This window comes from Drosophila melanogaster, chromosome 3R, assembly GCF_000001215.4.
Source record: "Drosophila melanogaster chromosome 3R".
Taxonomy (NCBI): Eukaryota; Metazoa; Arthropoda; class Insecta; order Diptera; family Drosophilidae; genus Drosophila; species Drosophila melanogaster.
This window is the reverse complement of record NT_033777.3, coordinates 2,409,642-2,422,607: the sequence shown is the minus strand read 5'-3', so window position 1 is coordinate 2,422,607 and position 12,966 is coordinate 2,409,642. Positions and strand designations below refer to the sequence as shown.

At 36.2% G+C, this 12,966-nt stretch overlaps 1 protein-coding gene across 1 annotated transcript in view; it reads right to left on the bottom strand.

Moving 5' to 3' along the window:
• The window catches only part of Myo81F (Myosin 81F), a 1,965,857-nt gene that overhangs the window by 110,325 nt on the left and 1,842,566 nt on the right, over positions 1-12,966 (bottom strand). The window contains exon 19 of the mRNA NM_001316563.1: positions 8,477-8,803. Within this exon, the coding sequence (NP_001303492.1) occupies positions 8,477-8,803 (327 nt within the window). The remainder of the gene's footprint in view (positions 1-8,476; positions 8,804-12,966) is intronic.

The window sequence follows — 12,966 nt, the reverse complement described above, 5'->3', positions numbered from 1 at the left end:
AGGTTTGGCCAAAGACACTAGAATAACAAGATGCGTAACGGCCATACATTGGTTTGGCACTATGCAGCCAATTTTTTAGTGACGGCCAAAATTGCTCTCTTTCCGCTCGCTCCCGCTGAGAGCATAAGAAATCAAATGCATGAGCATACGTGTGCACACATACAGTTGTCTGCTATCAGTTTGTGCGTTGAAAAGAGCTTTTCGCTGTAGCGCTCTCCGCTCTCTCGCTCTCTAACAAAAATTCGAGAGAGCCTGGAGGCACCTCTAGAGCCACGGCGAAAAAATCGTGTGCCAAAAAATCGTATGGCGTTACGCATCTTGTTATTCTAAGGTCTTTGGTTTGTCACTATGCAGCCACTTTTTTGGTGACGGCTAAAATGGCTCTCTGTCCGCTCGCTTACGCTGAGAGCGTAAGAAATCTAAAAATAGAATTTGCTTGCTTGTGTGAGAAGAACAAGAGACGAGAATGCGTCAATTCTGATCGAAGAAACGAATTTAAATATCTGGGGAGTTTTGGCCAGTTTCGTTGCAATATGATGAAATTGCGCGCTTTTTAAATACATCACATTGGAATAGACAAAAACAAAAACTGAAAATGAACAACTGAATCTAATGTACATTTTAAATAATACAAATGGATCATTTACATACAGTTTGTCAAGAAACTGTTTACACACTGTGAAATAAGTTGAATTTTTGACCATGAAAAAAGGCTTCAACTTGTAGCTAAAGCCAATGGGAAACATACCAAAACTTTTAAAATTTGAATAAAATAATTTACAAACTCAGGATCAAACTTCGATTTAGTGTTTTGTGTAAAGAGTTTCTTGACAGTCTCAAAAGTGTGTAAACTTGGAATTTGTTGTTTATTTTCTTGTATATTTAATATTTTTAATTTGTTTTTTGATTTATAAGTAAAATAAATATTGTTTAATTATATTTTATAAAAAAACTGCGTTTAATTAAGCAAAAAACCTTTAATTTTTAGCTTTAAAGTCAAAAATTCAACTTATTTCACAGTATGTAAACAGTTTCTTGACAAACTGTACATCATATTAAGTCAAATTACATAATAAATATACTTAATAATTAAAGCAAGTACAAAGGAAATTATTATAGCTATTTTAATTTTTAAATTTTCCAAACATTACTCTTTTTGGAAAATTTAAAATTTAACTATTTACAATAGCTATAATAATTTCCTTTGTATTTGCTTTAATTATTAAGTATATTTATTGAAATAAATAAATGAGAAATAAATATTTCATAAAAATAATACGTAAAAAATAAAAATTTATAAAATAATTAAAAATATGAAAACTGTTTATTGCAAGTCATATCTTGAGGCACGAAGAGCGGACACAAGCACTCAACAATCATTGCCTTATTAATTTTTCACACGTCGCAAGCTGAATATAGATATAGATTTTATAATATAAATTTAAAGTCTAAGAACTTCTAAGGTTAAGGGCATATCTTGTCAAATTCACAATGCATACGTGTTGTCATACAGTTGTCTGCTATCACTGTATGCGTAGAAAAGAGCTTTTCGCTGCAGCGCTCTCTCGCTGTCGAACAAAAATTTGAGAGAGCCTGGAGCCACGGCGAAAAAATCGTGTGCCAAAAAAAGGTATGGCGTTACGCATCTGGTTATTTTAGTGTCTTTGCTACAACTCTATATGAAAGGTATTATAATATATGGACAGACGAATGACGAATGTATTAAGAAACTAAAGTTGGTGCTATTTGTTGAATCAGTTAAGTTCTGCTTACGTATAAAGTGGAAGAAATGTCATTTCCTTGTAAACAAAATCCACTTCCTGGGACATGCAGTACAAGATGGAAAGGTTTGGCCTGGCAGAGAAAAAACAATGGCCGTTAAGTAGTTTGCAGTACCTAAGATTGTGAAAGCGGTTCAATCCTTTTTGGGTCTAACGGGATTCTTGATGACGTTTGTAAGAGACTATACCATCATTGCGCGACCTTTAACCAATCTATTAAAAAAGGATGCCACTTTCAAATTGGAGTCTAAAGAATAAGCAGCTATTGAGAGTCTGAAGAGTGCATTGTGTGAAAAAACTGTTTTAAGGATTTGTTGTAGCGGTGCATCAACGGAGCTGCACACAGATGCTTCAAAGGACGGATTCGGTGCCACATTGCTGCAGAATATTGAAAATCAATTGCACCCCATATTTTATTGGAGCAAAAAGAGGAGTCCAAGTGAATCAGGAAGACACAGTTACATTTTAGAAGTAGAGGCTGCTTATTTAGCTATGAAAAAATTTCGCCATTATTTACTTGGTGTTCCGTACAAGCTGGTTACTGGTTACTTTCAAGAAGAAAGACGTTCCTCGAGAGGTAGCAGAATGGATTTTGTATATGGCAGATTTCGACTTCAAGACAGAGCATCGTGCGGGTGAGAGAATGCATCAGAATGGACTGTCTCAGCCGTTATGCCAACGAGATTTTTTCTATATCGTCTGAGATATCTTGTCGGTTGAAGGCTACCCAACAAAAAGATGAATATATTCAGGCCATACGCACGATATTGGAAGAACGACCTTACGAGTTTTGTTCAAGTTTGTCAAAGGAAATGATTTGCTTGCTGTACCTAAAATAATGGAACGTGAGATTATAAGCGAAGCTCATGGAGTCGGACATTATGCAAACCGCAAACATCATTTTTGGATTCCACACCTAGAGAGCAAGGTTATAGCACCTTATAAACGAGTTTATTATTACGAACAAAAAGCTGGGCAAACAGTCAATAAGATCACTTAGGACCGATGGACTCCTCTGTGAAACAATATAAGTACATCTTCGCACTTGTTGATAGATTTTCGAAATTTGTGTGGAGTTTTACTAAAAAATCAACTGGAGCTGCACAGTTTTGAAGAAAATGGAAGAATGGTCAAACGTATTTGGTAATCCGAGCAGAATAATAACCGACAGAGGAGTTGCGATTACTTCAGGAGCATTAGAAGATTACGTCAAGAGAAATGGAATCGAGCATGTCTTAACAACAACTGGAGTTGGCAGAGGAAATGGACAGGTAGAGAGAATAAATAGGTCTATCTTATCTATTATTTCTAAATTTCCGGCTGAGGATTCTTCAAAGTGGTATAAGTTCCCATCACAAGTGCAAAGAGCTATTAATTCCCATATAAGTTGCTCTACAAAGAAGTCACCATTTGAGATAATGTTTGGAGTAAAAATGCAGAATAACTCCAACGCCAGACTATTGAAAAATTGCAAAAGAGAAGTTGAAAAGAACGCGCAAAAGTCAAGAGTTGTGGAAAATCGGAAAAGTCGGTCGGTTTTTAAGAAACGATTAGTTAAGTCAGACAGTCGTTGAAAGCAGAAGAAGTGTTGCGTGAAGTTCACTTTTTTCAAATATTACACATTTATCAATACTTAAACTTAAACTTAACTTTGAAATAATAAATAAATATTCTCTAACGCCCACAAACCGCACATAACTGCCACGCCGTGATTTTTGAACCATTTATCGATATCTGTTCATAATTTTATTTTTCTTGTAAATTTCTATCGATTTCCCAAAAAACTTTTTGCCACTCTGACGCTCTAAACCCGCCTAACCGGTAACGCCCACACTTAACAATTTTTAAATTTTTTCTTATCTTATTCTTCAATATCTATCGACATCCCAGAAAAATTAGGCAATTCGCATTCACACTAGCTGAGTAACGGATATACGATATAGATTAAGTATAAGAAGTGGCCCCGTGGGAAAATTTTATTTGAATATGTTTCAATAGATCATTTTTAAAATACTGTCAATAAAAAATGACGATCCATTGCTGGGAGGACATAAAGGACTTTCAAAAATCTTGGCCCACGTCAAAAGATTGATATTGAAAAATATTGGAAAGGTATTTCTAAATATTGGCAAAAATCTAATGTCACCCAGAATGCAAGCTACATACACCATAACTGGTACCCCTGTGGAGTGGACACCATTTCTCCCCTACCCATACACCAAGTTTTTGTCACGCCCACATGCCGCCCACAACTGCAACGCCCACACTTTTGAAAAATATTTTGATATTTTTTCATATTTGTTTTACTTGTTGCATGCAACGTAAGCTGTGAAGTGGTTGTTATTTAAATATAGTTTCAGCTTGCACGCGCTGGTTCTGGCTAAATTAATTGGTAGTATGGGGGTGTTTTCGGAACAACTCTACACTATTCTTCTTCTATTTAAATTCTGCGTGCAACTTTTAATCAGTTACGAGATAAACGAAAGGCGAAGACAATCCTGTACAAAAAAAAACTGAAAATGCATGAAAACATTTAATTATACAAGTTTATTTTGGTCATTTGTAGCTGCGCTGCTATTGCTGCTGCATCTGGGCCTTTATTTTGCTGGGTTTATGTTGTGGCAATAGCGAATGCCCACCCTACCATAGTTCACCTGAGGTCACAGAACCTATCACAGGGTCGGTGATCATAAATAAAAATATATGATTTTTATATTATGTTCCTTTTCTCCCACATGTCTTCAACAAAATAAGGGTATAGGGTTAAGTTTGGTTATTTATCGGGTATCAAGTGTTGTCGACATCGGGTGGCTAAGTTTTGGCGACAAAGACAAGGGCTAAGGCAATGCTGCTGAAATTGGAGTTTAAAATTTGTTTATCAACTGGGGGAGAGTGCTACAATTATGGGTTGGATAACTTGTTCATCGTTGTTTAAAGGAGAGGCGAAGGTTCACTAAAAAAAGGCATACTTTTTTTTTGCTCCCTTCTTTTCTTTTTCCTATTTTCTTTTGAGCACAACGGTAAATAAATGCACTACCAATTTAACAAAACCTCAATTTTGTTAAATTGGCGGCTTTTTTCCACTTCAAAAATAAGAATTAAGATTATTTCTTTAAATATCTAACCAGCCAAGCACGTATCAACTCATATATAACCAAGCAATAAATAATTGCTTAACGCTAAATAAAAATGTCCACAAAATTAACAATACAAAAATAAGAGGGAATGCTTTAGTCGACTTCCACAACTATCAGATACCCGTTACTCAGTTAGTGTGAATGTGAACGCGAAATTTCATAATTTTTCTGGGATATCGATAGACATTGGGGAATAAAATGAGGACGTTAAGGTGGGCGTGACAAACAGTTGTTCGGTAAATCGATAGAAATTTAAGCGACTAATATCATTATGAAAATATATCTAAAAACTTTTCAAAAATGTCGGCGTGGCCGACATTTAGGGCGGTTTTAGAGCGTTAGAATGGGCGCGGCAAAACGTTGTTGGTAAATCCATAGAAATTTACAAGACTAATAAATATATGAAAGAATATCGAACATTTTTCAAAAGCATGGCCGCAGCAGTTTTGGCAAATCGATAGATAAACAGACGGACATGGCTAAAGCGACTCGGCTATTGACCCTGATCAATATGGGATATATGCGTTAAAAATGGGTTTGTCGCCTGCCATATATGGCTTTTGTATGCAATTCGAAGTTATTGCCCCCGCACAGCTTTTTCTTTGTTTCCACACTCCTTCTCCTTAATAAGTCTTATTTTAATCTTTCGTTGCTCTCGGGCAATAGGTACCATGAGAATAGCATTTTTTTCACTACTCTGCGCTTTCGTCGCTCTTTGTATCGAATACATGTGCGCTTTTGGTTATTATGTTCCCTTCGCTTCCAGCAGCCTCGTCGGTGAAGTTTCTATAATATTATAATAATATATCGAATATATCTAATATATAATATATATCTAATAATACGAAGGAGGGTTATAGAGATTAATAAAGAGTTAACACACGCCTCAGATGGCATCTACACAGACGCATTTGATTATTTTTAATGGGTTTCCCGGTTGATCTTCTTAATTTCATTTTATGTTTTTTGAATTGCAGGACACAATGTGTGCTCCCCCACAAGGCGAAAATGCTATCTCATACTCTAGGCGGACCCTAAACGAGCCGAAAAGAGGTATTAGACATTATTTCGCATTTAAAATAAGCGCTTGCAAAAACTTCCCTACCTTCCCTGTGTTCAGCAAAAACATAAACTTTTTGTCCCGTTATGTACCAGCTCTATTCCCTTAGTTCCAAACGGCAGTTTGGCGACGATTGATTTCATGCTTTAATCATGCTCCCACATTTCGAAGCCAAAAAACTTTTTGCCACGCCCACTGTAACGCCTTAAAGCCGCCAAATCGATCACGCCCACACTATTGAACAATTTTTACATTTTTTCTCATTTTATTCCCCAATATCTATCGATATCCCAGATGTCTATCGCGTTCGCATTCACACTAACTGAGTAACGGACACTCAACTGCAGGGGGAGGTGGAAAGGCAAGCGGTCAAAAGCTTCGCCTCAGCGGTATCTACCGAGCTCAGGAAAGCTGAGAGAGCCAGGAAATTGTTATTCTCTTTAAATTTTCTCTTTGTTAGATGTCTAATGAACGAATTAAAAAAAATACAACTACTGTGTGCGCAGTGCTTGAATTCACTGCCGAGTTTTGCAGGAACTTTTAGCTAATTTTTCACTTTTTTCTCCTATTTCACTGGTCATTCTAGAGAATTAGACGCAGCGCAAGTTTGTTAACCCATGCTGCCACTCACACTATGACGCGCACAAAGCGCCCATTTATGCTCACCAATATACATAGATAATTTCGCGTTCTCGTTTTAGAGTCTCTATAGGTTTACCCGTTACTCGTAGAGTAAAAGCAAAGACACTAGAATAACCAGATGCGTAACGCCATACCATTTTTTGGCACACGATTTTTTCGCCGTGGCTCCAGGCTCTCTCAAATTTTTGTTCGACAGCGAGAGAGCGCTGCAGCGAAAAGCTCTTTTCTACGCATACAGTGATAGCAGACAACTGTATGACAACACGTATGCATTGTGAATTTGACAAGATATGCCCTTAACCTTAGAAGTTCTTAGACTTTAAATTTATATTATAAAATCTATATCTATATTCAGCTTGCGACGTGTGAAAAATTAATAAGGCAATGATTGTTGAGTGCTTGTGTCCGCTCTTCGTGCCTCAAGATATGACTTGCAATAAACAGTTTTCATATTTTTAATTATTTTATAAATTTTTATTTTTTACGTATTATTTTTATGAAATATTTATTTCTCATTTATTTATTTCAATAAATATACTTAATAATTAAAGCAAATACAAAGGAAATTATTATAGCTATTGTAAATAGTTAAATTTTAAATTTTCGAAAAAGAGTAATGTTTGGAAAATTTAAAAATTAAAATAGCTATAATAATTTCCTTTGTACTTGCTTTAATTATTAAGTATATTTATTATGTAATTTGACTTAATATGATGTACAGTTTGTCAAGAAACTGTTTACATACTGTGAAATAAGTTGAATTTTTGACTTTAAAGCTAAAAATTAAAGGTTTTTTGCTTAATTAAACGCAGTTTTTTTATAAAATATAATTAAACAATATTTATTTTACTTATAAATCAAAAAACAAATTAAAAATATTAAATATACAAGAAAATAAACAACAAATTCCAAGTTTACACACTTTTGAGACTGTCAAATAATTAAAGCAAATACAAAGGACATTTTTTAAAACTACTGTAATTTAAAAAAAAAAAATTTGAAATAAATATTTCATTAAAATAATACAAAGTAGAAAACAAAAATTTATAAAATAAAAAAATATGAAAACTGTTTATTGCAAAAGTCATATCAAAGACACTAGAATAATTCTAGTGTCTTTGCTTTGGTCATATCTTGAGGCACGAAGTGTGGACATTGCCTTGTTAATTTTTCACACGCCGCAAGATGAATACTCTAATGACAAATATTCTTATATAAAGTCATTTTTGAAATTTATTTTTGTGATAATATGTACATAGATTTGGCTATTTCTAATCTATTTTCAAATAATAATAACGTTAAGGCAATGCAAAACAAGAATTTTTCGCATGGTGCCAATTAATCAAAAATAATATAGATTTAAAGTCTAAGAACTTCTGAGGTGAAGGGCATATTTTGTCAAATTTACAATGCATGAGCATACGTGTGCACACATACAGTTGTCTGCTATCACTTTGTGCGTTGAAAAGAGCTGTTCGCTGTAGCGCTCTTCGCTCTCTCGCTCTCTAACAAAAATTCGAGAGAGCCTGGAGCCACCTCTAGAGCCACGGCGAAAAAATCGTGTGCCAAAAAATCGTATGGCGTTACGCATCTTGTTATTCTAGTGTCTTTGGTAAAAGGGTATACTAGATTAGTTGAAAAGTATGTAACACGTAGAAGGATACGTTTCCGACCATATAAAGTATATACATTCATTATCAGGTTCAGTAGCCGAATCAATCCGATGAATTCGTATGAATACGAGAATGTATATTCTTGATCAGGATCAATAGCCGAGTCGATCTGGTCGGATATAATAACAAGCGTTGAAAAATTTAACTATCAATAAACTAATATTTGATTATGTTGTAAGTTACCTGGAATCCTTGCTGTGATGTTATTTGATACTTCTCCCATTTAGCCATAACATCGCATACTTTTTCCTCCGATGAAAGACTTCTTTCAGAGTTTCCTATTACTTCATAAATGGAATATCCCTTTGCATTATCTAAAAGTCCGATCTTTTTCTTTATTATCTCTAATACGTCGTTTGCTGTGGAGCTTGGTTGAAACTCTATTGAGTAATATTGCCCATCCATAAAATAAAATTTCGAGTAGCATGGTCTACGATTTGTAGTACATAAAATTTCTTCTCTGCTTGGTGTCCACTGACGACGCCTTGTCCCTTGGGTTCTGAAAAAACACTTTATCAAATATTTCGATGTTATTTTTTTTATTTATTTTATTTAACGAAATTCATTATTTACGCCCACACCATCCGCTCAATTGAACAATGGTAGAGGGTTTCTCAAAATATGTGGGATCTAATTTTCTGCTAAAAAGTTAGTAGTTGTGGCTCCAAGAGGTAAAGAGATAAAGAGAATAACAAGATGCGTAACGCCATACGATTTTTTTGCACACGATTTTTTCGGGCTAGCTCTAGGCTCTCTCGAATTTTTGTTCAAGAGCGAGAGAGCGGAGAGCTCCACAGCCAGCATCACTATTCATCACTAGCACCGCAGAACCGCATGGGTGTACACGTATATTCATGCATTGTAAATTTTAAAAAATGTGCCATTCATTTTATAAGACATTAAATCTATATTATTTTTCATCAGTTGGCAGCATGTAAAAAATTGTTGTTTCCCTTAACGTTATTATTATTTAAATATAGCATAGAAATAGTAATAACCGAATTTATTTTATTTTTTATTTTAAATTACAAAAGTAATAACAACAATTTCGGATAGCAACTTTATTTTATTTATAACTTGAAATATTGATTGACTTACTGTTAATGTTGTAAAAAGTACTGCTCACAGTAACGAAATGGTCAAAATTCCAAATATGTAAATTCGTTCCTTGGATAAAAATTTATTTCATCCCGAAAATAAGTATGCAAATTAAAATTGTTACTATTTAATTATTAAAAATAAATGGTTTTTATTTTATATTATTCAATATTTATTGGTGATTTTTCACTAATACTTTTACAAGGCACTTTATCACTAGCTTATCTTCTGTTTGAAGCTGTTCTCGATCTCGACCCTAATTCTTAATCCTGATCCAATCAACCTCGTCCAGAAGCTTTTGATTTTAACTTTTTGAACTTTCAGTTATGTTTAGGATTAAAGCTTTATGCTGAAGTTATTTCCCAGCATTGTGAAATTGAAATTTGCTGACTGATGCAGTTTTATTGAAGCGCAATTAGGTGATCGTGGCTTGGTCTCCAATTGGAGGTTGTGTTTACTTTATCGGGTGGCTAAGTGTTGGCGACAAAAACAAGGGTAAAGGCAGCCTAAGTGTGTTGGTGACAAAAACAAGGGTAAGGGTAATGCGGTAAGGGCAATTCTGTTGAGATTGGAGTTTAAAATTTGGAGTTTCAAATTTGGAGTTTCAAATTTGTTTATCTACTGGGGCAGATTGCTATATTTGTGGGTTGGATAACTTGCCAACGTATACACGTTCTCGTTTATTGCTCACAAATGCAAAATGCGAGCGGAGAAAGGGGAATAGTGCAAAACCAATGTATGGCCGTTACGCATCTTGTTATTCTAATGCCTTTGTTAAAACTCTTTTAAGGTCGTGATACGCTGGAGTGATTTAAAATCAGGTTAATGTATAGTACATCAACTGGAACAATAGAGATAAGACTGAGTCGGGAGTATCAACCTCACCACGAATAAGAATACACATGAAGACTGATTCAAGCACTGGTGATCGACTCGGCTATTGATCCTGATCAAGAATATATATAATTTCATATGGTCGAAAACGCTTCCTTATGCCTGTTCCTTTTAAACGAATCTAGTGTACCCTTATACTCAATGACTTGCATGAATTGATTGACGACGGACGTGTTTTCGATAAGCTCGTGTTCATACTGTATTTTCCTTGCTTGGAAAGTGAACTAATCTGTGGATTAGTGTTCCGCGGAAGTTTTTGGGTCAGCTTTTGAAAAGCTGCGCTACCAGCAAACAGCTTATTGGTGGTTGTCACTGCTACGGTCTGTGTCTTGGGACGGTGCAGTGCTGCCAGACCGGTCGATTGTGGATTGGATCGTCGGAAGGAGGAGCCACCATCGGAGTAAGTCCGATGGAGAGCTACAGCAGCACGAGTATCTTGATCGCCAGCAGTGCATAGAAGAAGTCCAGACGAGGCAGGCGTAGAAGCCATCTAGCCTTTAAGAGCTCGGCGCCAACGCAGGCAGACGCGTTGGAGGAAGTTGGTGCTGTAGTTGTTACCATGTGGTTGTAGTCGGTTTAATTTTAAATTGTAATTGGTTTGTTCTTCTAGTAATTATATTCTTTATTATTTCCATTTGTAGGGAGCAGGGAAGGTCCCGCTCCGTTCGAGATCAACTCGTAATTGATTTTATGATCTGCATTCAAAGATTTCTTAGCCTAGGTCGGGGAGCAGCGCTGTCGGCATAGCGATGCTTATCTATGTTATCTTGTATATAGGCACGTGGGTGCTTTGTATTTCGCATACACTTGGGCTTGACTGTATATGTATGTCGCAGATCGTTTAAATGTAACAACATTTCTAGTAATTGCGCGTTTCTGATTGGCACGAGATACCAGTGTCTCAGTACACCGGGTGTGGAAGAGGTTGCCCAGAAATATATTAAGAAGATCTCCGCCGAATAAAAATCAATCTCAGTTTTTTTCGTCCAAAATGGAACTAACTCTGCTTTTATTTTCCAAACTTAAGCTAAGCTAAATGTTTACAAAAGAATTCTAGAGTTCGTTGGCAACATGTATATATCGAAGTGCTGGTGCGGCGGTTCTTGTTTCTTAGCCGAGAATTGTCGCAATCACATCCTGTCAAAGTGCTGTGTCTGCATTTTGCAACATAGTTGCAGTTTCGAATCAGCTCATAGGGGCAATGACTGTTTTGGCGGCTTGGCGGGTGGTACCGAATCGTGGATACTCTGTACTGCGATATCGGTAACTCACGCGCCATGCAGGCGCCTTTTCTATTCTTTTGATGCGCGGCAGAGAACCGTTAGAGTCTGGTCGCGGGTAGGAGCGGGGGGAAGTAGATGTCTGCAGGAATAACGGAAGCGTACAGAAAAATGCGGTGTACATTAGTATTGATGTGTGTGGACTGGAGTGGGTCTCCAAAATGTTGTTGGCAATGCGTGTAGAGTTAAGGACTCCGCGTAATTCGGATTTTGTGAAGAGAGATTGGGTCAGTTAGTGATCGATCGTTGAGCAGAACAGACATGCATCGCTCACGCGCCAGAAATCGTTATGCAGACAACGAGAATAGTGAAGAAGAAGAAGAGCGTCCTGATGACTCTTCGACATCAGAAGTGGGATCGGGTCCTATACCTTCAAGAGTAGATGGACCATGGCGTACTATTATGGAAATGCAAAATACACATTTAATTGAACTTGTGCGGGCCATACAAACAACGGCATCTGATGGGAGCAAAACGTTCAACCGAGAAAAGCGAGTGGAGCAGTGCAGTGTTGCATTACCTAAGGGATTATTAAATCATAGAGGCCAAATTTTCGAAATCACGTTTGATTCTGGAGCTGAATGTTCGCTGCTGAAAGAAAAGCTAAGTACTAAATTTTCTGGTAAAAGATTTAATAATGTTGGTTTGTTAAAAGGCATAGGCAATAATGGAATATTTAGTACTGTACAGGTTTTAAGTAACGTAAAAATTGACGATAACTGCATTGAAATTTTGTTATATGTAATAGGCGATGATCATATGCAGAACGATATTGTTATGGGTCGCGAAATATTAAATCAGGGTTTTGATATTGTCATTTCGTCAGACCGATTTAAAATTTCGAGAACCAAAATAATTAATTTGTGTACCGGCAGTGATTCAGCCGATATTGATACTGAACTTGATGAACAAGATAAAATAAAACTACATTCATTGTTGGCAGGGTACTCGAATTCTCTTATAAAGGGTGTACTAAGGTTAAAGTTGGCGAAATGAAAATAAGATTAATTGATCCAAGAAAGACAGTTCAAAGAAGGCCATATCGATTAAGCCCATGCGAGCGAGATTTAGTTCGAGAAAAAATTGACGAATATAATTAGACCAAGATGTTAACCTTATGCAAGCCCTATATTGCTGGTAAAGAATAAAAATGGTTCGGATAGGCTTTGTGTTGACTATAGGGAGTTAAATTCAAACACAGTCGCTGATAAATACCCTCTGCCATTTGTACAGGATCAAATAAGTAGACTTCGAGGAGCTTATTATTTTACATGTTTAGATATGGCTAGTATACAGCGTTTGTGACACCCGATGGTCAGTATGAGTTTTTATCTATGCCTTTCGGGCTTAAATATGCGCCGTCGGTATTTCAACGATTAGTTATGCAAGTGCTCGCGGATC